The sequence below is a fragment of the Apis dorsata genome, unplaced genomic scaffold (genome assembly GCF_000469605.1).
Source record: "Apis dorsata unplaced genomic scaffold, Apis dorsata 1.3 scaffold_220, whole genome shotgun sequence".
NCBI classification, from domain to species: domain Eukaryota; kingdom Metazoa; phylum Arthropoda; class Insecta; order Hymenoptera; family Apidae; genus Apis; species Apis dorsata.
The window spans coordinates 1-27,602 of NW_006263502.1; the positions used below are offsets into that span (position 1 = coordinate 1).

At 29.3% G+C, this 27,602-nt stretch overlaps 2 protein-coding genes and 2 long non-coding RNA genes across 4 annotated transcripts; 2 read left to right on the forward strand and 2 right to left on the reverse strand.

Annotated features, from left to right (window-relative positions):
- Window positions 1–2,516: 2,516 nt before the first annotated feature.
- Window positions 2,517–3,285, forward strand: LOC116185586. Its single transcript, XR_004150442.1, has 2 exons — window positions 2,517–2,834; window positions 3,111–3,285. It is a non-coding gene; the product is annotated as an uncharacterized LOC116185586 (long non-coding RNA).
- A 1,014-nt stretch (window positions 3,286–4,299) lies between these two features.
- LOC102671442 (protein amnionless-like) lies at window positions 4,300–9,435 on the reverse strand. The gene is made up of 6 exons (XM_006615227.2): window positions 9,100–9,435; window positions 8,154–8,458; window positions 7,851–7,974; window positions 7,519–7,753; window positions 7,257–7,410; window positions 4,300–4,787 (listed from the first exon to the last, which is right to left on the reverse strand). The coding sequence occupies exons 1-6, from the start codon at window positions 9,379–9,381 to the stop codon at window positions 4,439–4,441; spliced, it is 1,449 nt and encodes a 482-aa protein (XP_006615290.1). The 5' UTR covers window positions 9,382–9,435; the 3' UTR covers window positions 4,300–4,438.
- Window positions 9,436–12,137: 2,702 nt separating this feature from the next.
- On the reverse strand, window positions 12,138–27,337 carry LOC102671577 (allatostatins). The gene is made up of 3 exons (XM_006615228.2): window positions 27,174–27,337; window positions 13,686–13,970; window positions 12,138–12,670 (listed from the first exon to the last, which is right to left on the reverse strand). The coding sequence occupies exons 2-3, from the start codon at window positions 13,944–13,946 to the stop codon at window positions 12,338–12,340; spliced, it is 594 nt and encodes a 197-aa protein (XP_006615291.1). The 5' UTR covers window positions 13,947–13,970; window positions 27,174–27,337; the 3' UTR covers window positions 12,138–12,337.
- On the forward strand, window positions 12,612–13,980 carry LOC116185585. The gene is made up of 2 exons (XR_004150440.1): window positions 12,612–12,697; window positions 13,615–13,980. It is a non-coding gene; the product is annotated as an uncharacterized LOC116185585 (long non-coding RNA).
- Window positions 27,338–27,602: the final 265 nt, after the last annotated feature.

A 27,602-nucleotide genomic window follows, 5' to 3' on the forward strand; every position in this document is an offset into this window, starting at 1 on the left:
TATATATATATATATATATAAATATATTTAAGAACTTATTTATAAGTTAGAATATTTTAAACGCGAGATATAGATTTGTACATTATATTTGTTAAAGATATTTTATTTACTTGGCCATCTACAATGTTGCGGATGGCTCGTTTCATCGTGGTTTTAAGAAAAACACTGTGCAATCACTTCGATTTTTTCTTCAAAGAATGCGCCACATCATATGTAGGAGTAATATTTTATAGTTTTTATTTTATTATGATACTAGATGCAATGTGATTCGTTGAATGATAAAAGATAAAGAAATTTTTCGAGAAATGAGAAATTCCTCACGAATTGTAAATTTCGAATGATATATTTTTAATCGAATTATTTTTGAAAAATAATATATTTTTAAAGAAAATTCCTTCTAGATATTAAGGAAAATATTTTTTTGAATTAAACTTTTTTTCTCGAAACGAAAGATGTTTGTTTCGAAAAAGAAATTCCAACAAAAAAAAAAGAGTTTCCTTTCAAGAAAAAATTTTTTGTGCAAAAATAATTTAAAAAGAATCTGTCTTTTTAAAAGAAAATTATGTAAATAATTAAATAAAAAATTAATTAGCCAACTCTTGAAAAAATATTTAACTATTTTATTTTAGATCTCGCAATTTTACGAATCAGATTGCACTTTATATATTCCATACTCGCATTTTATCGTCGAATTTCGATTTTAGGATATGATATTTTTTCGTGTTCCCATATCTAATAGGTACAAATATCATCGGTAATGTCCACGATCGTGCAAAATTAGGATTAAAGGAGGCATCGACGAATGATTCGCAGAGAATTCTTGTCTCGAACACAAGCTGCCATTCGTTACGAATGACGATCTTCGAAAGTAGATTCTCCATAGATGAACTTTTTAAATATATTAATAATCATATAGAAGAAGAAAATATCCGAACGATACCATTTCATTAATAAAATCAAAATTTTATTAACACATCGAATGCCATGTGAGTTAAAAGTTATATGACAAAATTATACTTTCTATGTTATAATTAACAAAAAATAGAAAATTGTATTATATTATTATTGATCAGAAATAAGAGAAAACTAATTTTGGAATGTGTTTTCGTAAAGAGAATGATTATATTCGAAATGAACGATTAGCTTGAAAAATTCCAAGAAATGATGAAATAGTTTCTGCCTGCTTTAGTTGGCTATTTCAAGCTCCAAGTTGGACGAAGCTTCGGCGTCTGAAATTTCTATTTTTATGCCGGTTTCAGTGGATCGTTTGAACAATAACAAATATATTTTAGGCAGTACACGTTTACAATGTGAAAGATACTTTTTTTTAAAATAAATTGATAATGTATCTTTGGTAAAATTATTGGTTAAAATAGAGAAACAATTAATTTTTTTTTCATAATATTTTCCAAAATATTTTTCATTGAAAATAATAACAGAGCAAAGAAAAATTTTTTACAATCAATTGTCTTGTATTTAAAAAAAAGAAAAGAAACCATTTTGAAAGCAAATAAATTTAACTCTCATGGCACTAATTTGTTAAATAGAGATTCGAACGATCTTTTATAGAATAATTACAGGGACCAATAGGAATTCGATGGCGCATCTCTCATTCCTTCGTCGAACGTTTTCGATCACGATCAAGGTTTCTCGCGCGATTTTGCGATATCGTGTCACGTGAAAAATTGCTTATGGCTTTGATCCAAGCCTCGATTCAATTAGATTTCGCGTGAACTTCAATTAACTTATCTATCCGGTATAAACCGACCAGAGGGAAAACTTTAAATATGATCTCTTTATAGCTTGATGAATTCAAGTAACCTAGTTTACAATATTATGATTGGAAAAAATTGTTCTGTCATTTAAACGCATTGAAAATTGAAATTTGGAAATTTCAAGATTTTCGTATTTCAAAAAAAAAAAAAAAAGGTTTTGGAACAAATTGAACCCTTCCCCCCAAGAAAAAATTTAAAAAAAAAAAAAAAAAGGTTTTGGAACAAATTGAACCCTTCCCCCCAAGAAAAAATTTAAAAAAAAAAAAAAAAAGGTTTTTGTACGAATTTGATACTTTCACACATAGTAAAAATTTAAAAAAAAAAATTTACCAAACTGTCGTGTATGTTTATAATAAATTTATCCAGAAGCATACGTTATTTCTACGTTATTTTTACGTCGTGAATATATCGTATTCATGGTGAAAAAATGGGAAGTGCGTAAAAAAAGAGAACACTGACTCAGTGTCTATCAATTAAACTTAAATCTAAGCATATCCACGAACATGGATATTCTTACCGGCTTAAAGACCGATGTGCTTAACAGTGTTTCTTTAAAGGGGATATTATTCCTCGCGTTTTTAAGTTATGATTGGTTTCCTTGGTTTATTCAATTCCTTCGATGCCTGTATTTAATAAAGGAAATTAATATTTTAAACAAAAAAACAGAACAATTTTTCGAAATTCTTGGAATTTAAAAATCTTTCTTTTTCTGAAAATTTCTCGAAGCATCTCGAATTTTTGAACTCTTGATACTTTCAAATTCAAAAGAAAAAGAAAAAAAATACCATTTCTTTTAAATGTTATTTAGAAAAAGTGTACGCACCCACATTATACGATCATTCGTGGAAATATCAGTAAATTTACGCGAGGAAACCTCACAGATCGTTAGATAAGAACCATGGAGCCTGGCACGTAGGTGATCGTAATTTCGTGTGTACAAAAATGCCAATTGAACGCAGTTTTTATCGAGAATAAAAAAAAAAATATATAAGCGAAAGAGTTAATTTAATATATTCTATGAACGAAGCTTTATATAAATGATCATATATATATATATATGTATATACATATATATAAATATATATCTATACATAAAATATTTCTATATAAACAGATAATATATGTATACACTAAAGAAAATATAGACGCATTTACAAACCTATATACACCGAGAGGTAGGAGATATAATACACAAATAATACACAACACACGCGCGAATTATTTACTAGGTCTCATTTATCGCGAGAAAAAAACCCGATGAATCGTTCGTAAAATTCATTCGTTGCATTCGTATTCTCTGCGATATCGTATGCATTATATTATTTATCCACAGAGTCTATATATATATATACATGTTAGCTATGCGACGACTTATCCTATTATCCCGACGAGTGTCTTTACGCGATTACGATGATGTACAGCGATAGCCACGTGTACGATGTTACACGTGACCTCATTGTGACTAATTTCGAACGTTGTACTACAAGAAATAAACACATGTGACTTAATATTCTTGCTATGTGTTCTCATCCCGCTAATTCTATTATTTAGTGATCGGATTCGAATGGATTCTTGTCGATTGAATCTCGATTACGACGTAACTTCTACTTATGCGAATTCACGTTATAATAAAATTCCATTTAATATGAAACTTTTCTTGTCGATTTATATAATTTTTATCTATTCTAATTTCGTTTATTTTTTCTAGGTCTGATTGAATCGTATCGTACCAAGAAGTCATGGATGAGTAAGAAGAAGTGAATCGCAATTGAAATATTTATTTCCAACAATGTGTTCAAATAATGGAATTCTAAAAAAAAAAAACATATACACACAAATTTTTAAAAGAAGTAAAATATGAAGATTTTGAGTAATTTATTTATTTTTTGAAATAGAAGCGTCTATTATGCAAGCAATTATATATATGATCTTTCTTATTTATATATATATCATTCTTATTGGTACAATCATGATAACTGGAAGAAGTTATATTCAAGGAGACACAATGTAATCTATGTATGAAAACAACGGTATAAACGCAAGCATCGATTTCAAAATCAATTGTTCTCTCAAGGCCAATTCCTCACTTCAAATAACATTATGTCATGCAAGTTAATTCTATCTTTTAGAATTTCATTACATTTCTGTTACTATTATCCTTCTCCGTATGTAGATTCTTAGAATGGATAAAGTAAGTGATAAAATAAAGTGACTTTGACGTCATCCTTTATATCTTATCGAGTATTTCTATAAGATTTCAGTAAATTATTGCTGAATTAATTTAAATACAGATCAATTGGAAACTTAGATTAAAATTAAATTGCATTATTAAAAAATTCTTTTAAAATTATTATTATTTTTTAAAAGAAAAATGAGTGTATTAATATTTAACGTTTTAGTCTGATATAAAAAATAGTTCTTATCAAATTTATTAAATTTAATCAAGTAGATCTTTATAATTGTTAAAGAATTGTTGAAATTTAATAATATCGATAATGCTATTCCTATTTTGTTACAAGTTTTCATCTATATTTCACATTTATTTTTAAAACTTCAAAATTCTACGCCTTCTATGTTTATGTTCAATAAATTCGTTAAATTTTAATAGAAAAGAAAAAAAGCGTAACTAAAATACTAAGAATTGTACGAGGAATCCCATTAGTTCATTGATCAAGATCCACTTCCTCGATCTGATCCTCCTCCACTCTATCCTTAAGGGTTGTCAAACTCAGGGGTTTTTCCATGTCCAAAACCTCCCCTTCCTCCTTACGGCCTTTTCTTTTCGATCTGTACAAAGGATTCTCGAATCTTCCTCCTGAAGATGAATCTTTTTTATCCGTTTCTTTGCTCTCGAGATTTGATTCACGGCCACTAGCGACCTCTGCTATTTGGACGTTACCCTCTGAAATATTTTCAAAACGGGCGAAACCGAATGGTTTGCCAGCCTGTTTCTTGTCCACGTGAACTCCATCCCTTATCGAGGAAAATATTTGTGTGCACCCCATCAGAATTCTGAAAATTATTTAATACGAAATTAATTTTTCTATTTGTTCTTTTTTTTTTCCTTGAATTGTAAAAATTAAAATATTCTACATTCTTTTCTAAATTTTGCTGTTAGGGGTCTATAAAAGAAGATAGAAATATAGTAGAGTAAGAGAATGTTAATACTTTTAATTCTTCAAACTTTGTAATTTTATTTTAGAATTTTTATTATTATTATGATGGTTGTATTAATTATTTTTTAAATTGAAACATCCAGTCTACGTTTTTTCACTTTTTATTATTCACTTTTTCCATTTAGAACTTTGTTGTGCAGTGACATTCATTATAATTCTATTTTACAGTTTATATTTTGTTAAAATTATATTATATGCGTTCTCTTTATTGTCGATATGGAGCAAAATGAAAGAAGAAGTTAGAAGATTAATGAATTTTATTTTTTTAAAAACAAGATTTTCAAGGAATAGTTCAAGAATTCGATTATGCAGTTTAAACGGTTCTTTTTTAGAAATTTACATTTTTCCCTTGATATTTTTCCCTGAATATTTTTCATCAAAGTTCTTTAACTCTTAAAAATCATCTCAAAAAAGAAATTGCGTTAATATATATTATCGAGCATGAAACTTCATCTCGACATATTTTGACAAAATATTTTTTTATTTAAAAAAATTATTTTTTCAATGATTACGAACAATATTCCATACATTCTATAATGAATAGAATTTTTATCCATAGTTTCAAATATTTATATATATAATAGAATTTAAAAAAATTGCAAATATTATTTTCTTCTTCTTTCCTTTCTTTTCTCGTAATCTGAAATTTTATCTCATAAATCATTCGATTAAAATATATATATGTATATTTTCTTTATATCTTCATTACGTATTTCAGTTTCCAGTTGATTTGTTAGATAACAAAGTTTAGAAATTGCAGGTGTTTCAATATGCAATTCGGTTTATCATACACAAACGTGTGATATCATATGGAATCGAAGCAATCTCTGCTGTTTCCCTGATAGTTTCGTCTCTTCAAATCACACGAATTAATAAAAATTTCCCCGTCTCAAATAGAATTCGTTACAACGAATTGTTACAACAATTAACCAAAATAACATCAATCTTTTCAAACTTGAGATGTAATTCTTGAAAGTATTTTCCACAATTTCCTTTAAATTCATTTCAAAAGATTCATTTTAACAAGGAAAACAAATATTCACATTTACTCCTCTTTTTTATACAACTTACAAATAATCAAACTTGCAAAAAGAAATAAAAGCAAAATTTATATTCACAAATATGATATTTTGAGGTCTCGATAAAACGGAGATCTAAAAGTGCAATAAAAAAAATATATACCAATAAATCCTCACTGTAATTCACCAGTGAAATATCGTCCAATATCGTGACAATTAAAAATTTATCCAACGACTTCTTTTTTTTCTTTTCTTTTCTTTTTTTTTTTAGAGTAAACGTATCTCGTTTCGACTCTCGTCTAGAAAACATCCTGAGGGGAAGTTAATTTTGCAGACATCCGGTTCATAGGAGTCGCAAGTGCAGCAAGCAGTTTCCCTCATGTTTCATATTCCGCGTAATTACTTTTTCCATCGCATTTTTCTTCCATTCTTCTTCCCTTTCCTTCCCACAATCCTTCTTTTCCACGTTTTCGTTGTTTCCGCCACTCGACACTATTCGCCATCGACACCCACATGTCGGATATATAAGGGTCAAATGGGAGGAGCTTGATATGGAAAAGCTTCATAGCAATTTTTTGCAATGAACTCCTCGTTGAAATACTCATTTCCCGTTCTCCACCCCGCGAAAACGTGCATCGTTCAGCTATTTTTGACGAGTTATTAATTTTGCTCTCTTTCTCTCTCTCTCTCTCTCCTTCCCTCTCCCCCCTTTAATCACGATTTCTTTTAATTTCTTTTTTTTGGCCTTTTCCTTTTCTATTCTCTCTCTTTTTGTTTTGTTTATGCTAGTAATACGTATATTAAATCATTTTTCGAAGTGCAAATTTTATTGAGAATTTTGAAAATTTGAAAAATCAATAAAGGAATTTAAAAATGTTGTGATGTTCATAAACATTTTAATTGAATTGCACTGTTACATTGTACTGTTTCGTTTAAAAAAAAAGGTAAAACTGTTCTTGATTCATATTGATCATAAATTTAAACAAATAAAAACAAAAATAAAAAGGACATCTCTCTTATGCAGAGAGAATAATCTTTCCATTATTTTTCTTTACGATCCCATTGTATCCCATAAATTGTTTAAATTACTATCATCTTAAATCAGCATTATTAAAATTGTTCATCAATCCTCATAAATGAGATATAAAGAAAGGAAATGGTTGTTCAAATAAATATCACGATTTTGTTATACGTATACATATGAAATATACACCATATATATACGTTAAGTTTCTTTTCAAGAGATATCAGAAAACTCGTGATACGATAATCAATTTATTACTTACTGTCTGTAGGAATAGCCAAAGTATAAGAAGACGATGAATAAAAGCGCAAGAAGGATCAATGGTGTAACGAACAACGAAGCCAGTGCGACAGTTACGCCATTATTTCGCAAAGCGGCACCGGTTACTTCCGCAGCAAAAACCTCAATTTTCATATCTGTCAAGGAAAACGAGAACAAATCAGAAAAAAAAATATAAAAAGTAATTCAAAAAATGGAAAAAAAAGAAAATGGACGACGATTATAATATAAGTTACGGAATTTACTCGAAAGGGTTCTCTTCACATCTTCCAACCCCTCGAGAATATCGATTTCCGAGTAATCGCCCTTTTTCTTTATCAGAACCTCGACACCTCCGTTCCAAGTACGTCTCACGTGCCAAACAAGCTTCTCCGCGCGCCTTTCCAGAGCTTCGTCTGCGGCAGCCTGGACCAACGATAAAGACGTCTTGTCCGTTAAAGACAAACGACCACCGCAATATCTGCAGCAATGCCCTTCCACCTGAATTTCAAAATATCTCACTTAAGATTTGAGATCAAGGATTGATAATTCTTCTGGTAAGATATATATCGATAATGTTAATTAATTTTTCACTCACCCACAATGGATACTCGCAGGTGGGGTATCCACACTTTGGTCTTTGAATGGCGCAAATTTCTTCGAGGTAGTAACCGTTCGGATCGTCCTGGCAGGAACACTTTCCGCAATTGTATTCCGCGTATCTGTGAGATTTTGAATTATTCTTTAATCGAAGATTGCATTTATGAAAATCTAGAATTAAGTGAGAAGGAATATTGGGAGCGTAGAAGAATTAATAATCGAAGATTGGAAAGTTGGAGTTAAATTTGAAATAGGAATATTGGTAAGAAGAAAAAATTTAAAAAATTTAAATTATACGTACCTCACGGTGGATATACCCTTCTCGAACTCCCTTCCAGTCTCCAAATCTGCCCATTGCCAGCCGCTGTATGGATACTTTTCATCGATCGTTCGAACCGATTTCACTTCGATGCTCTTCATCGGCAAAAGAACACTGAAGATTCGCGTTTTCTCCGGCAGAACTACGGTGTCCTGGCGGCACGGCACCTGCTCGAGGTGAGGCGCTGCTTCCGAGCTCCCGTTCCAATTTTCTGGATCAGCCCAAAACAAGTGACCAGATCTTGACCACTGACTGATTTTCTTCGGCGATTTTCCCGGCTCGGTTAACTTTTGTAATCGGATTAATCATTAGGGATGATCAATATCATTAATGAACGAATAAATCGGGTAAGATTTTTTAAGTAATTTTCATTGAATTTATTTGCTATTTTATTTCTATTATTCGAAGCTTTCAATAACAGAACGATAATTCCTTGGTTCAATTTTGTAGATTATTAAGCGTGAAATGAGAAAAAGATCAGGCCAGAAATTATCTGATTATTTTTACATTCAATTATATACTCTCAAGTAAAAAGATACTTTATAGACGTGATAACGTGATGAAATATTTTATTCAAGCGAGATAATTCTTAATTAATTTAATTTCATTAAAATTTATATTTGTTAAATTGTAGTAATTCGCATAACTTTTCTTAATTTATAGATGTTAATAATTTAGTAAATGTCACATTCAACTAGTAGGTACCATTGCATATCTATATAACATCTCGGTGACCTATTTAAATGACAATTTAATTTAGAGATTTGAAGATTATATTTGATAAATATAAATTTCGTTTTCAATATACCATTAGTTTAATTTATCATTGTCCTAATTGTATTAATCCAGAATGACCTATATATCGATGTTAATAATTAATCTGTTTCCATGTATTTAATGAATGAAAATTTACACTTTATCTCTATACCTGTAATCTTCCGTTTCTAGGTAGGACCAACGATCCAGTTCTGGCCAGATCAATTCCAGAAAGTCTCAGATTCTCGGATTTCCCAATTCCCACAGCGTGTCTCATGTCCAAAGGAAACGTCACATAACTATCTAATTCCGGTATACGTCCTCCAATCCAATTTTCAGCCGTCTCCCATTCCAAATTTGGGAGCCAATATTTCTCCACGCCAATCGACGATTTTAACATTAACACGAAAAATATCCATATTGTTCGAATTTCTCTGGGGACTCTCACCTTCATATCGAACAAATTCCTTTTTTAAACTTCTTTCTTAATCAATTAATTAAATTATTAATTATATATCGAAGAAGTGATAATTTCAGTTCATTTTTTTTAATTATTTGAAGATTTTAGATTTTACGAATTAGAGGAAATATTAGTGTAATAATAATGGGGGAAAATAATCGATATAAAAGAAATAGTGGATATGTGAAAAGGAACAAGGTAAAAATTTTTGACACAGATATCAAACTAAGCTTGAAACGACTAGGAACGAACGATTGTCGGGCTAAACTATCAGAAACTGAAGCGGGTAATTGGAATCGAAGGGGCGTTCCAGATTTACGATATACTGCTACAGACTTGTTTTATTATCTCTATTATTTAGCTTTCGACGAATTTACTAAAATAACCACTGGTGGAAAATCATTTTTTAAAAAATATATTCACACAAATATTTTCATACGTATCCAATTTGAATTGGAATACTTTTAATCTAAAGAATTAATACAATGTTAATAAAAAATTTTAAATATTGAAATTAAAATGACGTATTATTGCAATATTTCGTTTGCAATTTTTTTTTCATGGAAAATTCTAAGGATAAATAATTTTTTTTTCATCTATATAAGGTATTATTCAAGGAATTATTAAGCTCCATTTTTTCCATCTCTTTTTCCCTTTCCTTTTTTTTTTTTTTGAAGAACATTTATTCGTGAAATATTTGAACAAAAATTTAAACAAAGTTGACTTAAAATTAACATTATAAAAATAATATGATAATTTGTGGTGTTTCTTTTATTTGGGTAATAATCAAGTGTTACGTTTAACATTTACATGAGTTTTGGAAATATATTTTTGAATTATTAATTTAGCCATGTTTTAATATATAAGCAATAATAATTTCGAATTCACAATTGGATAAAGCACAGAGCTGGGTTAATTAGGCTGAAATTAGGAAAAATTTCAATTTTTTGTTACACAATGATTCTTCGTCTCAAATAAAATTCCAAATTTCGATCCGCTAGAAATTTTCAAGAGATGTTAAAACATTGTTAATAACAAAATATTATATTTTCAAACGATGTATGATTTCGTGAATAAATAAAGAATGTAAATAGCAGGTTTATAAATGCTTTATTGAAAATTTGTGACAAAAACATGTGATTTGTTATTCGAAATCATGGAAGAAAAATAATGGAATTCATTTTTTATAAATTTCTGTCAACACCAGAACTACCTAGAATGCGTAATATTTAAATATATCGATGATTATAATAATATATATTAATACATCTTTTCTACATAGATCTTGCTTATGCTCTTTCTGGCCAAAATTGGCCATTTGTGCCATTTTGTCACTATATCCCTGATACAATCGTGTTTCTATTCTAAAAAGCTAATTAAATATTCATCATTCAGTAACATCAGAATATTATTAGAATATTGCCAAAAATATATAGTGTGGCAAAATATGAGAAACTTGATTACGGTAGTTCTAATGTTAAAATCTGTGTAACGTCGTATCAGCGATGAAATGACTTATTACATATTATTATTATTATTATTATTATTATTATTATTATTATTATTATCAATTTAATGAACAAATTTATCTATACAATAGGAACTTTAATAAATCATTTTCAAATTAATATTGTAAACATTTTGTTTCAGAGGTTTCACAAAAAATTCGGCCGTTTCATTTTTAATATTCTTTTCCACAATCTCTCGTTAATCGTGAATCCAAGCCAATCATACGATCATCCTCCAATGCCTCGAATCGCTGCATTTTATCATAGAAATCAAAATCGATCAAGATAATCCATCACCCAGCTCTGCTATTCATTCATATTATTCATTTTTACAACATTTTCACAAGAACCAAAGCGAATCGTCGTGGAATAAAGCCACGAAGTCAAACTTTTTCTTCAATGAAAATTGAAGAAAAATAAGGAAATACAAAGTATCTGTTGCTTGACCGAGCAAAAGTAAAGTCCATGGAATGATTTTATTAGCACTTGAAAGGAATGAAAAGTTACAAGAAAGTTGTTCAACATTGACAATAATTTTATTGAAAAATTCATTTTCAATGACACAAATGGCAATAGCTTCTTCGATTTTCTTCGAGTTACATTCTTCTTCTATCTTTCTAAGAAGCATATTGTCTTGGGATGATTAAAAAAGAACACTTTTTTTTGAAGAATAACATTGGAAAAATAAATTTATATAAATTATATCTTATTATTATTGAATTGTCCCCAAGTCGATTAATCAGATCAAAGAAAATTAATAAATTTTAAAAGACAAATAAAATACTACAAATGCACAAGCATCTACAATTTATTTACAAGATCATTTGTGAAGATAAGCTAATTGTAAGATTGTATTGTCAATTGTAAGATTTTTATACAACAATTGCATTCATTTACCAGCGAGAATCGAAGGTAAATGTGAGTAATATTCAACATTGATATAAATGTGCAATTTCAAAAAATATGATGCATCTGTGTCTTTTCCCTATTTTAATTCGTATTCATTGTTATGTTCCTTTCTTAACCAATTTCCAATATGCATGTATGCATAAATAAAGATCAAAAAAACTTCAATTATACAACGATCTTCAAAAGTTTATCAAAAGAAATTCCTTGCTCTCAAGATGCACTGAAAACCATCAAGTACAATCAAGAAGGAATAATAAGCAGCTGGAATAAAAATATATTTGATTCAAGAGCAGCAAAAATTATTGTCTCGACGAGAGCAGAGACCTCTTTACCCGGTCAAGCCAATAAATAGCGAAAAGAACTCGTGTTAAAAGAGAAACGTTGAAACTTCAAAATGTGTCTTTATTGTTGCGTAATCGATATACTTCGTCTGATAATAAAACTCAGCGACATCGAATTGGAGCTACATTGCCGTTTACGTCGGCGACACACCATCGTGACGAGTCGTCGACCGATATTCCCTCGAGGAAGATCTACTGCGACGAGTCCTCCTCGTCCTCAGACATCCTCTTCCCAAGCCCGAAATGATATCTCTGACTGAGCATGTCGGTCGGTCTCTTCGAGCCTAACGGTTGTCCACCACTGTAATGCACCGCCCTCTTCCCTAATCCGAAGCTGTAAGGCTGCCTTCCCCGTTTTTCCTCGAGAAAGTCGTCCGTGTTCTCTTGGGAATGGAACGCGGGATTGTCGACTGGAAGGTAATCCAGGTTCAGTCTGAGTGGATAGTCCGTGTTGTCGTTTCGTTTTCCCAGGCCGAAACTGTACTGTCTCCGTTTCCCAAGGCCGAAGGAGTAGTCGCGCCCTCTCTGGAATAATAAATGTTTCGAGAATGGGTAAGATCGATTCTTACGTTTCGGTAAGAAAATGCGATGGAAAATTTAAATCGAAGAAAACTCGTGAGAAGAAGATCATGATATATATACAGAAGATTACAAAGGTTTGGAATCGATAGAGAATTTGACTTTTAAATCAGTTTTCAGAATCTTTGATACGCCATTAAGATCGTTATAGGCAATATTTTTCCAGGAATAAATATATCTGTTACACAACTCGGCTTAAAACTCGGATTAAATCCTATTAAAATTAAGAAAACTTTAAATCGCTATAACTCGGAAGATAATGGCTTTAGAGCGATGGGTGAAAGATCGTTAGAAGCGCGGATCCTTCCCCTTTAAAACGCTTTTTGATTTATCTCGATACGACTTCCGGTTCCCGAGATATCGTCGTGTAAAGGAAAGAGTAATTTTCGATCGTTTATTATTCTCGTCTTTGTTGTTTACTCGGACCTCTCGCTCGTCCCTCGTTTCACTAACCTAGCCCAAACTCCAGACAAGTGTCAGACGCGATTCCTGGAAAAAAAGCGTAGTGCGCATTTCTAGGAAAAATATGTAGGTCACTAGGTCGCGGATCCATTTATATTTTTTACCTTATAGCGTCAACCAGTATAGGAACTTTGAATCCTTGTATCTCGAGAACGGATTGAGATATCGGGATAAATAAAAAAGGAAATTCAATGGGGTGATTGTCTCTATTTTCTGAATGTGTTTCGATGACAAAATTCTTGATTCTTTCTCACGATTTTTTACATGAAAATTCGAAATTTTATGATTTAAAGTATATATATAGAAATTTAAATTTAATTTGATGTTTTTATATTCGTATAGCACAAAAAATATACATATAAATATTATTTTAACAGAGAAATGAAAATATTGAAAATTAGAGTAAACTATTGATCGTATGTTTTCAGGTTTGAGGATCGTTATGCTTACTATTGCTCCACAATGGATATGGAGATTTTAATAATTGTGATATTCTCACCTTGTTATCATTGGTATCGATCCAACGCTTTCCAATACCAAAGTTGTAGACGGGTAGCCTCTTATACTCGGAAACGTAAGTGTACGCTCTTTTTTCAGGCACGGTATCGTCGAACGCCATAGGATTCAACATATTGTTATAATGTTGAAGATTCATAGACGAGGCTGGTGTTTCTTCCATGGCTAAGGCTGACCTTCCCACGATCCCAACGAAATAGAGGAAAGCCAAGCTCGATGTCAGAACGCTTATCCTGGTCCTCATTCTGTACCTTGCCTCTTTTTAAGCCTGATTTCAAGAAAGAAAAATTCGCAATTGAAATCGATCGTTTCGAAACGATAGTTTAAAATTAAATTCTCAGAGTTGGTGCGTGGATAATTTTATTCGCGCAGGGAGAAACATTTTGATTTCAAAGCAAATCTGTTTCCAGATTTCGAATTGAGTTGGAAAATGTCGCGATGAATAGCGAGTGACACGGATTCTCGAAAATTGCTTTTCCACGTATCTAATTTATCAAGGATTTGTGGTTTCCCTAGTTCGAATCGAGTTTTACACTTCTGCGAATATTATGCTATTTCGTTCGAAAATTTTTGATTATTAAATTACTAATCCCATTAATTTTGTTATCATATCCTACATCTCATATTAAAATCGTCAAAAACTTTAATGAAAAAATATATATACAAGAATATTTTATCTTTTCAATATTAACATATTAATTAATGATAGACAAATTGTTTATTTAAATTTATCATTGTTATTTCTGATTCTTTTTATTTAATCCTTTACTTTTATGATGATTTTATTTAAAAAAAAAATTCTTAAATGATTGCTTGCGATCTAAATAAGGGAAAGGAAGAAACAAGAATATTTGTAAAATTTATAACCAGAAATTCTTTCTTTTTTTTCCACGAAATGTTCGATCATCATATTTTCTATCCAAGATTTTTGATTCTCAGAATTTCGGTTCACGGTTTATCGTTGGATACCGAGATTGTTGGCTCGTGAAAATTTCAGTGGCGACGTTTACCGTTTCATTTCTGCGAGAAATTAAATCGGCCTCGATTTAAAGTGGCAATTCCGCGTGAGGAACGAGGGCAACACGAGGGGAAATGGAATATACGCTTTCCAGAGCTCATCTCGTTTAATCTGCAGGATTTACAATCGTTTCGTGGTTGTTGAAAGAATACTTGGATACGCCGGACATCCAAATGAATCGTGAAGAATTAACCACGCTTTCCAATTTGCAATTTTGATCTTTTTTCGAAGGATAGAGGATAAAAAGAAGAGAAAATAGGGAAACACGAATAATTTTCTGATGCAATTTAGAATTGAACGAAGATTGGAAGATTTATAAAGATTTGATTAAAATCTAATGAATGAATTCTATTTATAAAGAGATTTAAATTAAATGAAATTAATGAAAAATGATGTGATATCTATGAAAAATAATTATTCTATTGTACAAGATCAATATATTTATAATTTTAGAGTATACATTTGTGAAACTATAAGGATTAATAAAAATTAGAATATAAAGAGCAGTGGCTGAAGAGAGAAATAAAATATTGTTTAAAAATTAAATAAAATAACTTTCCAAATTACTTATTCAAATTGCAATTCAATATTTATTAATAATAAAAGATTTGAATTAATCTTATTACAATTTAAAAAAACTCAATAACCAAATTTCTGAAATGGAAAATCTTACGATCAATAACAACCTCAATAATCGACATCAAGAAATTTTCGTGGAAACGAAACCTCCACAAAATCTTGAAGAAAATTTTACGAATAAAATCCCCGGAAAAACTTCCAAATTAAGAAACTTCCCAACGTATCAATCATCATAATTCAATAAATTCAATTCTCTTGAAATTGAATCCTGCTAATATAGCCAAGAGACCTTCGAACTTATCTTTGCACTCTCCTCGCAACAGGTGTTTCGACGCTCGCCATCCATTCGACTTAATTTTTAATTTACACCTGTATTTTTATTGCGACATCTTGTTCGCAGGAAGTTCGTTCCTTCGCGTTAATTTGCCCGAGCAAATTTAACTTTGCGATCTCCTCGGGCTGAAGACGCGAAGAAAAGAAGAAGGAAGAGGAAAGGAAGAGAAGGGGGAGAAAAAAGGAAAGGAGGAGGAGAAGGAGGAAATTTTTCAAATAAAATTACGAATTTCTTCGAATAATGTCTCTCTTTCGTCCATTAAAGTTTTTCTATAACTCTTGGATGAGAAGCAGGCTAAGAATTTGGGGTCATTGGACCGAGAGGATGTCGAAGAAGTGGAAAGAGATAGGACGAGTTATCCGGTCAGATTTGGTCGATCACGTGTCTTGTTATCGTGGCGTATTATCGATTTAGTATTTAGCTAGCATCAACACCACGTGTACATTGCGTGACTGGCTTGTTTTATTTTTTGAGAATATTTCTTTTTTTTTTTTTTTTGCAATTTATGGGCGAAATGGAATTTGCAAGTGAACTTAACATTAATTAAAAAATAATTGCATTGACTTTGTTTCGCGTGTTTAATGCGATAAATGTTCTTTTTTTTTTTTACGGAATTTTTAATTTAAAAATTTTAAAAATTAAATATCCAAAGAAGGAAAAATTTTGCTATTCTCGAAAAATTAAAGGTATAAATGTCACTTTAAATCATTTAAAAAAAAAAATCATTCACTTTCTTCCTTAATTAAATTAAGAAATAGATATTACCTGAAACATTTTCTTTAACAAAATCGTTATTATTGTCGATTTAAAATATTTCCTGCAATTTATTCTAAATGAGTCGTATAAGCTTGTTTCATTTCCACATATCGTCACAGATTAAGTTCGCACCGATAACGAAGTAGATGATTATCAATATATGTATAGATGTATGCAAACAAATACGCATCACTGGATCAATAACGAAGAAGTACGAGATACGTCTAATTCGGTGACGGTGAAGGTTAATTCAATTATTGTTTGAAAAACGTTTTAAGTGAACGACAGCTGATGAAAATTCCATTGAAAAGCTTTGATTAATTGCGGATATTCGATGATGCAAAATTGTGATTTCAGCTACGTTTTTTATTTTTTTATTTTTATTTTTTATAATTTTCATCATTTTTTATTGATTTTTTTTTAAATTTTCAGTGACTTAATTTTAATTCGAATTCGAAGATTTATGGATTTATTATTTTTTTGAAAATAATTTTCTTGTATAGTGATTTTTATTTATTTAGTTTTTTTATTTATTTATTCAGTTTTCTTTATTTTATTTATTCAGTTTTTTTTTTTAATAGTGGTACAATTATTTCCCAACTCTTTCTTGAGTTATTCTTGACTATATAACTATTTTATCAAAAATGTTTCTTCAAATAACAATTTTCTTTTCACTCTCTTTAATCTTCTTTTCTAAGATTTATATATATATATTTTTTTTTCTAAAGAAAATCTCATATTCAAACGAATTTTTCTTCTCGTTATTGCAATAGAATTATTCAAATTAACTTTTCTAAAATTATTAAATGCAAATTTACTCCTAGCTTCTTTCTTTCTTATCCAAAAATATTCTCATTCTATTTTTTAAAATATTTTCTCTTATCTTATTATCTTTATTCACATAAATCTATTTCGTAAGTGTAAGTCTTCTAATTCTTTTTAAACAAATTTTAAAGGAAAAAAATCCATCTCTTCGTTCATCAATAATAATAAATAATGATCAAATAATAATGATAAAATTTCAACAATAATAACACAATTTTACTTCTTCCACAAATAAGAATATGACGTATTGAGATCATCATTCTCTGTGTGTCGATGATCTGTCGGAACAAAATTGAAGCACATTCGAATATTAATCAAATATTATGAAAAATGGAGTGGCCATAGATTGCGACAGGAAGTCATCCGCTATGATACGCTCTGCGACCGGAAATGGGATTAGAAGTGCATGCCTGATGGGCAAACCCATCCACGATTCGTTAATGAAATTTTAAGCTGTCTTTCGTTCAGAACCCTTGTTGATCGACTCCCACACACGTTTTCCCTTCTTAGTTTTGCCCTCCTCTTCCGGTTTAATGAGATTGGACGTTGATGAAATGGACGAGTCATCCCTGGGGTATCCTTTGCAAGATTAGGCACAATCGTTTAGATCGAAACTGTTTTTTTTTTCCAGAATATTTTTGAAAATTTACATCTCTTTCTTCACTCGTTACATCTATACATTCATAAAATTAAATCTCCTGTTTCGTTAATCACTTTTTTTGTAAAGATTAAATGAATTTTTCAATTTATTTTACAATTTATTTTAGCAATTGTGTATCCTTCACGAGAGAGGAATTTTAAAATATTAAAATTTGAAGAAAATTTAAGATTCGATGCCTTGCAGAATATCATATTGTACATTTGTTTTCTTGCCATTTTCTTTTAGAAGTGCAAAGGATCGAAGGAAAGGCGAGAATTTGGAAGAGATTCGAACGAGTTGTATAGCCACGATTACCATCAATCTCATCGACAGGTCATCGAACGTACACCAACTTATACAGGAAACGAGATTAACGTCACCTTTCCATATTTCTCCTCGGGGATGGAAAAACATCTCGTACAGCGTGAAATTAAATCTCGTCCGAGAGAATCTCATATCTTCTCGTGACTACTTTTCCAACATTATACCAATTTCCGGTACGGCAAATACTTTCATTAGAAATCTTAACTGTAAAATTAAGATTTCGCATAACGATTCGTTTGAAAAATTTTTGAAAAATTTTATTTTTCCTAATTTAAAATTATTTGAAATTAGTTTATTTAGTTTTTTGTTTAAAAAAAGAATTAAGATTATTCATTGTTGAAATTGTTACATTATTGTTATCTTTAGTAATTTTAGAAAATTGTGTGCTTCAATTGGTAGTGAAAGGATCAAATGAATATTCAAAGTTCGAAAGGGGCTGATGAATCATACGTGATGAATCAAAGAACATTCAATACAAAAATTCATACAACAAAAAAATAGAAATAGAAAATTCGTCTATTTTTTTTCTTATATCGTACAAACTTGTGCATTGTCATTCTATATATTTTTTTGAAGATCGAAATTTAACCTCATTTCATACCATTTCAACAAGAGAAGATTCTTTATAAAAGAAAATGTAGAATAAAGAAATATTTTTTTTTTTAGACCAAATCTTGTGTATAAAAAATCTTAATCAAAGGAAATTGCTACTTTAAATATTGCGATACCATTAACTTCCACGAGATAAGATATTTGATATTTAAACAGGCAAGAAAAAAGGAAGGAAAAAAGAAAGTTGTGATATTTGATCCTGTAATGAGATTTTTACAGGCTATACCATGATCGATATAGCGCCATCATTGAAAATAATCCTTCATCCGTGAAATTCGTCGTCGATGTAAGAGGACGATGCAACGAGGATTTTTATGAATTCTTCACGGTCCCATCCTCTCGTGTTATCCTCCTCTTCTGCTTTCGTTATTCCAGCTTACTAAAGCGTCGTTCTCGATGGTAAAATTTACCGTCGAATCGACATCGGCGTTAACTCGCTCGAGCTTCTGTCATATAGTTGTTCCCTTTTCTTTATCGTTCCTGAACGAAGATTTTCATTTTTCATTTCATTTCACGAATCACAGCCGACTTTTCATACGTTTCTTTAACGAAGATTTATTGGATTATGAATAGAACACGAGATTTTTCTTCATATATTAATGATCATAATTTTTAACATTTTGAATTCGAATTTTTAAAATTAAATTGGAAATTAAAATTCTTTACGTTAATTATTAGTTTTCTAATTATTATAAAAATCAATTTTCAATAAAGCTTTCATAAATACTGATATCACTGTAAGGACAAGAAATTTATAACAAAGAGAATATTATCGAAATTTCAAAATGGAATCTTACTAGTTTTATCATTGCCTTCACTAGCTTCCTTCCTCGATGCCTCTGGTTCAGAAATTCAATACAATGAACACTATTATAGCAGCGAATTTCCAAGTTGTAGCAGTAGTAGTTCAAACACAAAACAGGGAGGTAAAGTATGGCTTCGTATTTGGAACTGTTTGTAGCCATAAATCGCTTCGTTGAATTGGGTCAGTCGTTGTTTAACGTGTATTTATCGTGAGAAATTGACCGTAAGAACGTAGAATATTAATATCGTTAGTCCCATAGAAAAATATGTAGTTCAGTGAACGAGAAGAAGGAAATGTCAATTGAGAAATGTCAGTTAAACTGGCCGATATTTTCGCGATGAAGATATTAAACACAAAAAAATAAATCAACGTTTGTTCGATTCACATCATTTGAAAAATCATTTGATGATAAAGTTATAACATTGTAAAATCGAGTTTAAAAAATTCAGATGGAAAGGATTATTGATGAAAAAAGATTTTGATATTATAAAAATGTTGTAGACTTTTAAATATAATGATATATATTTTCCAATTTTACAAAATTTCTTAAAACCATTGCAGTCATTTTGATATTGTTATCATGTTTGCAAGAATTTTCATTTAAATAATTATGATTAAAAAAATTATTTTCGATTCCACATATAATTTTCTAAAAATCACGTATTCCAATATTTCAAAAAATTTTAAATTGTAGAAGAACTTAATTAAACTTATTAAATCTACAAACAGAATAATTGGTTCTAAGATTATGCAATTTCAGAACTCATTCTCATATTATGCACTTTCGATTATTCTCACTCTTTCGATTATTCATCTCACGTTCTTCAAATTCTTTCACTTTTTGTTTAAAATAATTTTTCAAAATCCGCCTAAGTAACTAACATTTCTACTATCACGAGAACAAAACAAACGGGTCATAAGGGGACATCGCGATTAAAATGAAAACGCAACGTGGCACCAAACAGAGAATTCTTATTGAGCAGTTCCTAATTATTAGGATACTTGTGAGACTGGTAGATTTTTCATGGAGGCCGATTAGTCCACTTTCAAACATCATGCAACCGAGATAAGCAATAGCAATCTGCAAACTACAAAAAGTCTGCTAATAATGCCGTTCTAATAACCTCGCCTGATCTGCGCAGTTTCAACTCTCTTCTACCCTTTCCACTCGTTTTCCATCGTTTTGGAAAACAAAGACTGTGCGACGAATATACGTGTAAAACAAACATGTGTCACGAGGATTTTGTAATAGCTGTGTTTTACAATCATGTAAAAAAAAAAAAAAAGAAATAGGGGCATCGAAAATTTAAATTCGGATATAACGTTATACATTTTGCAAATTTTTGATATTTTAGAAAATTTTAGAATAACAATTCGAATAATAATGAAAATTTTTTTTCTTTTACAATTTAATTAATTGAAGTTTAGATAATTAGCAGTAATAATATTTAAGAAATCTTTCATCTTCAGATTTTGAAAAGATGATATATAATATATTCAGTAAATTTCAATTTCCAAAAACATCTATAAAAAATTGTTTAAACTATTACTAAAAAAGAAGATATCTTCCTAGATTAATATTATTCTAAAATATAAAACTATTGTAAAATGTAAAAGTGTTGAAAACAATTGATCAACTTCACTTGCTACAATCGTTGATCTATACTACTTTCTCCTATTCAAATTCCAGTTCTCTTTCCATTCAATCTCTAACAAAAAAAAAAAAAAAAAAATAGATTTTGAGATTAACTAACGATAAAGTCAATCCTCTCAAGAAATAATTCATCTATTAAATCGTAATATATTTAACACTTAGTAATATGATTCGAAGTACTATATAATAAAATTCTCTATACTTTCATATCACGTTCGAGTAGAGTTAAACCAATATTTTGTTGTAAGATCTTGACAACTCGGACGACATAAAAGTTTTGCGTCAGACACGAGTTCTCGATTATTCCACAGCCATCGAGAGGGTTGTTCGAAAGAAGAGACGATTTCTTCTTGTTCGGCAGCTAAAACTTCGATAGAACGAAAGTTTCGATATCAATTTTGTGCTTCGTATCGTGAAAAAGATACGAAGGAGAGAGACAAAGTTTTTTTCCTTCGTTCTCCTAGAGATAATTAAAAAATCTTATTTTAATCGAAGAGTTGTTTTGTATGTCGAGGATGAACGTTACCGATGAGTTTGCCAATATTTTATTTCTTTTTTTTTTTTCACTTTTATTTGCTAGTATTAATATGACATAAAAAATTAGGTATAAAAAATTTTATTAATAAGGAACATATTGAACGAGTATGTGTTTGAAAGGTTCATTTTGCTTTGAAATGTGCATTTATCGAGATTAAACAAAAATATAATTAAAATGATAAGTTTGATGGTGACCTTTAAATTTTTTAATATATCTTTTTATATAAAGGAAAAGATTTCGCATATATTTCGCACGATACGACCAATGAAATGTCAGTAAAAGTTTAAAAGTTTAAATTTATATCTCTAAAATTTTAATATTTTAATTCGGTCTTTTTTTCTTTTTTTTTTGAAGACAAATTTTTCATACTAATTGAATTGTAAATGGTCGAGTTTATTTATTTAAAAATTATATCTTTGACATTTTATTATTATTTCAATCAATTTCAATTAAAAATTAATTAAACGACAAATAGATTATATAAAAATCAAATAATCCTAGAAAATTTCGAGAAAATTTCGTTAGTGACTTTGAAATTGTCAATTTAAAATTTTTATTATTCAGAAATTATATTTTCTTTCATTTTTTAAAATTTTTAATAAGTATTCCTTTGATATATTTTTATACTATATATTTTTAAATAAATATGTTATTTAATCAAATTATCCAAATTCAATAAACAAAATATTTTATTTCATATTTCCAAATCAATTAACCAACTTTGCAAAATCTAATTAAAAATCAAAGTCAATTTGTGAAATAGCTCTTAATTATTCGAAGGAAATAATAATTTCAAATTAAATTTTAGTTATATACTTTCGTTAATTAAGAATTTTATTCTTTGAATATAAAAATTTTCTTTTAATACGAAAGTATTGGATAGTTAGTAAAAATTTCATCGTTATATCAAGATTTTTCTGAAGATTAGTTTTAAAAAATTTTTAAACCATCACGAGTTTAAGAAGTTATAGAAGGATTCCAGGAAAATTATCGTGCAAGACATCATTTAATATATTCCAAAAAAATTCAAAATAATGAATAAACATTTAATAATACGTATTTAAAAAATATAAAAATATATTAAATATCGGAGTAACAAATTTCATACTTTGAATGATGATATGCAAATATAACAATTTTTTAAAGAGACCATATTTTTTGTGGACATTTTTTCCATTTAAATTTTCAAATTTCAATGAATTTTCAAAACTCGAATTTTACAATTACACGTGATAATGTCCGTAGTTATAAGATAACAGGAAATTTCAGGATAATGCAAGTCTGGTCAATAGAAGTTTCCGGTTTGACAAACAATTTTTCCAACGATTAATCATTTCATACGCGACAGAAAAATATTTGTTGCGATTTGCTACAATGGTTTCACTGTGCAAACACGCAAACTGAGAAAAAATAGCTTCGCAGAGAATGAATAATAAATGAGAGATCATTTTCACACTGACGACAATTGACTTTTTAGAAAAATAGATGGAAAATAAGATCGATGGAAATTATCACAAAGATTATTTTAGACATTTTTTTTTAATTTTTTCAATGTATCTAGAAAAAAAATTAATAAATAAAGAAAAATGAAAAATTTTATTTTTTACATATTAGAAAATTATATATAATTTTTTTGAAAAATTATTTTATATTTAATCAGATTGATTATTGTATGTATTTATATATTCGTATGTTCAATCACGTTGATTATTATATATTTATATATTCATATATTCAATTTAATTTTCTTGAATTTCTTTTTTGTATATATGATGTAATTTATCTGTTTTGTGCATAATAATTAATTTATATGAAATGTATCAAAATAATACATTCTGGATTCTTAAATAAAATGCATTAATTGTTTCATTCTTTGAAACTTATGTATAGAAATTCTTTGAAATTACATTCTTTTATAAAGCATAATCAACAATCTATATAAAAATTATAACTTTAAAAAAGAATATTAAATGTCAACTAATTAAATAAATATTTAAAAACAGTACTTATTAAGAGCATGTGTTAAATATCAAGAAAAGCACGTGTTAAAATAACTCTTGATGAGATACTGCAGAGTTCTCTAGAGAAATTCTCGAAATTCTAGTACTAATAAGAAATTCCTTCTGCGAAAACTTTGCATTGTTTCATAATTTGGAAAAATTTAATCAATCAAAGTTAACTTAAGAGAATTATGTACTTTTTTTTTTTTTAAGAATTTTGTGCTACATAGTTATTATTATTATATCAAAATTACATGTGTATAATATTTATACATATATATATCTCCCCTTCATTTAACTTTTTCATTTTTTATTAATCGTCAATAATAAATGTTCGTGATAACTATAAAAAAAATCTCTTAATTATTTTTTGATCACTTTTCGTGTTCTTTTCTTTTTCAAAATGTTTTCGTTCGACTTTCATTGAAATAAAAGAACAAGATGGCAATATCACTCTTGTGACACGTAATTTGTCGCATCTTCGCAAAACTTTTCCGTTATCTTATTTTTATAGTTGTTCCTTCGAACTTTCCCCTCGACCAATTTCTTTCGTTTTCCTTTTTTCTTTTTCTTTTTTCTCTCTCTTCGAAACGATTTTGTCCAAAGATTATCCAAGTGAAAATCGATAAAGGTGAGAATGATGATGATTAATTGACACAATAATGAAATAAACGAGGAAAATATATTTCGTTATTTAGGACGATAGATTTTATTTAAAATTTTAGATAAAAATAAGATCGAGAAAGCAACAAAAGAAGATTTTTCATGTTTTTATTCATAATCCTGATAAAACGCTCACCTGTTGCTCTCAAAGGAGGAAAATATTTTAAGTATTGAAAGTTTTAAGTAAGATAGTTCGAAGCACGAATTCAATAAATTTTTCAAAGATAATTAAATTCAATTGTTCTCCGTTCAAATCGTCTTAATTATTTATTTTCCAGAATTTTGAATGATCTAATAATTAATTGATGATTATATGTTTTTACGCAAGAATTCTCATTCAAATATTATTATTATTATTATTATTATTAATAGATTATTATTATTATTAATAGATTAACTAATTAGAAAACTTATTTAATTGAGCGAGGTAATGAATGTTTTTCTTATATTTAACTGAATCTTCATCATTTTAATCTTTAATTTAGTCACGTAACTATTTCTAATTTCATTTCAGAGTAATCGTCTATTTTCAATATCCATTTCAACTTTAATAATAATTTTCAACATTGGTATTAACTTTCAATGGTAGAATCTGTATACAAATGAATCCAATATTTAATTAAATAGAATGTAAAGTAAAAAAAAATAAATCAAACTCCGATCAAATATTTTTTTCTAAAAATTTCTCAAGTTGTACAAGCGTCGCTTTTAAACTAAATTTAATTAAAATTTAATTTCAAATTTAATTTTGATTAAAATATTCTTCTAGTGATATATTTACAATTTTCACTGTTTATTTTAATATTCATAATATTATTTGCAAAATTATAATCCATTCTAAAACAAATAATATAAATAATTCCAAATATATTAAAATGTTCCAATCATTTTAATTCTTGAAAAAGATTCAAATTTCTCAAATTATTCAAATATCAAAAAAATTTAAATCGAATTCTACACAAATTTCAGCAATTACATCTTATATTATATCTTTCAATTAATTTTCCTACTATTAGAGCAATTTTTCCAAAAAAAATATAGGATAGAATTGATATGAAATTGATATCAAAAGGGAGAGAGTTTAACTTTTTGCTTCCTACGCTGCTTAAAATAATTACAAGTCTGCTCTGCGATAATTAATGGGGAAATTACGAGTCGTCGAATATCTCAAAAGCTTTCTCGTCCATGGTATTATGGCGTCTGCATTAAAGGAAGGATGCTTCTTAAAAATGTTGCAAAAACATCCCCGAAGACAGCTTCAGTATTTCACTTTTGCTATTTGAAATATACATGCGTTAAGCAAAGAGTATCAGAGTGTAAATCTCCTTTACAACATCAGCTTTTTATTTATTACATGGGGGCCCCTAATTGTATGGAACGAAAGTATTCTATGGAATCCAATTATGGAAACGTCGAATTTTCAAGAATGCACAAAAATTACAGACTATGTTTGACGAAAGTTTGATGAAAGAAACATGATGATTATAGATTATTTTTTATTTTTATTTTTTTAGATGTGTATCATTAGAGTGTATCATTTCACACTCTTCTTTTTAACTTTTATTCACTGTTATTTATTGTCTTGTCAGTTATCAATTGTTTCGAGTCGTGCAAAATTGTATTTCATCAATTTTAAATAATTTCTAAGTGTCTTTAAAAAGATATTCACAGTTATAAATTCTAGAGGCTCTTTGAAATTGCATTGTATTAATATAAAATTAAGAATAATTATATTATGAATCATAAGCTATGAATTAAGTTTGATATTTTTCATTTATAATTTTTATTCTTAAAAGGAAAAATTATTAGTAATTTAAATCCAAAGAAAATTGAAACACCATCATTATTATCCTATCTCTATTTTTCAATTTTCAAAATTATTCTTTATTCGCTCTTTTCAAACCTTATCAAATTACTTTCTTTTTACAGGAAATTATATCTTCTCACAAAATTAACTATTTCAATTAAACCTCAAAAAATGAAATAATTAAATTCTTCAAAATCACCTCTTTTTTAAAAACCAACTTCCATCAAACCATCATAAACTTAACTCCACCAAAATTTCACAATATCCTTTCACAAAATTAAATACTCTAAAATTTCCAACCATTAAACTTCTTCGAAAACGAAATCCTTAACTCTTCGAAATCACTTCTTTCCAATTATTTCAAACCAAAATCATTTCAAACCTCATTTCACTAAGTAAAAAAAAAAAACCAAAAAATCTTCAAACTCACCTCTTACTATCATTTTTACAAACCAACCTCCATCAAATCATCATCAAAAACCAACCTCTTCCACCAATTTTACAGCCTATCATTCTTCTTCCAAACTGTGTGATCACGTAAATCCTCAAAAAAAAAAAAAAAGAAAAAAAAAAGAAAAAGAGAAAAAAAAATCAATCAAAGCAATCCTCCCATCCAAAAAAAAAAAAACCAAAAAATCTTCAAACCCACCTCTTACTATCATTTTTACAAACCAACCTCCATCAAATCATCATCAAAACCCAACCCCTTCCCCCAATTTTACCGCCTAACATTCTTCTTCCAAACTGTGAGATCACGTAAATCCTCAAAAAAAAAAAAAAAGAAAAAAAAAAGAAAAAGAGAAAAAAAAATCAATCATAGCAATCCTCTCATCCAAAAACAAAAAAACCAAAGTACCGTTTCCGCGAAATTCGACAAACAGATGTGTATGTATGTGTGTGCGTGTGCGAAGCTCACCTGTTGCTGAAGAATCGGCGATGTGTCGCGGCTCCCTCCGGGAATCGAACCGTTTTCCGTTTCACGTGGGTCACAATGTAAGGGTGTCGAGGCTCGTCTGATCGACGCCGAGCGTCGCGAGTTTGCTGTCTACGCGGGATATGGCGATCAGGGCATCGCGACGCCACCCTTTATACGCGTGTAACCCGCCTGTGTGCCGTGGGCCGCGCGTGTCGGCCACCCTCCTTCACCCCTTCCCATTCTTCCCTCTTTGTTCCGCTTTCCGCGCGGCGAGCAAGATATCCCCGTCTTTCTCGCGCGTGTCGTCCCGTGCGCATACGCGCGCGTCCCGCGATCGGCATTCAATTCTCCTTTCGTCGCGAACCGTCTTCGAAGTCGGTGCGATGAGATAGCTGCGCGTCGATATCTTGAATTATTGTAGTTGTTTTT

Excerpts from the sequence above, each read along its gene's own strand:
- LOC102671442 (XM_006615227.2), bottom strand. The coding sequence starts at position 9,381 with ATGAAGGTGAGAGTCCCCAGAGAAATTCGAACAATATGGATATTTTTC. Across the intron at positions 8,459-9,099 it reads CTAGAAACGGAAGATTACAG|TTAACCGAGCCGGGAAAATC; the intron begins GTATAGAGATAA and ends CGATTACAAAAG. Across the intron at positions 7,411-7,518 it reads TGTGAAGAGAACCCTTTCGA|ATATGAAAATTGAGGTTTTT; the intron begins GTAAATTCCGTA and ends TTTCCTTGACAG.
- LOC102671577 (XM_006615228.2), bottom strand. The coding sequence starts at position 13,946 with ATGAGGACCAGGATAAGCGTTCTGACATCGAGCTTGGCTTTCCTCTAT. Across the intron at positions 12,671-13,685 it reads TCGATACCAATGATAACAAG|AGAGGGCGCGACTACTCCTT; the intron begins GTGAGAATATCA and ends TTATTATTCCAG.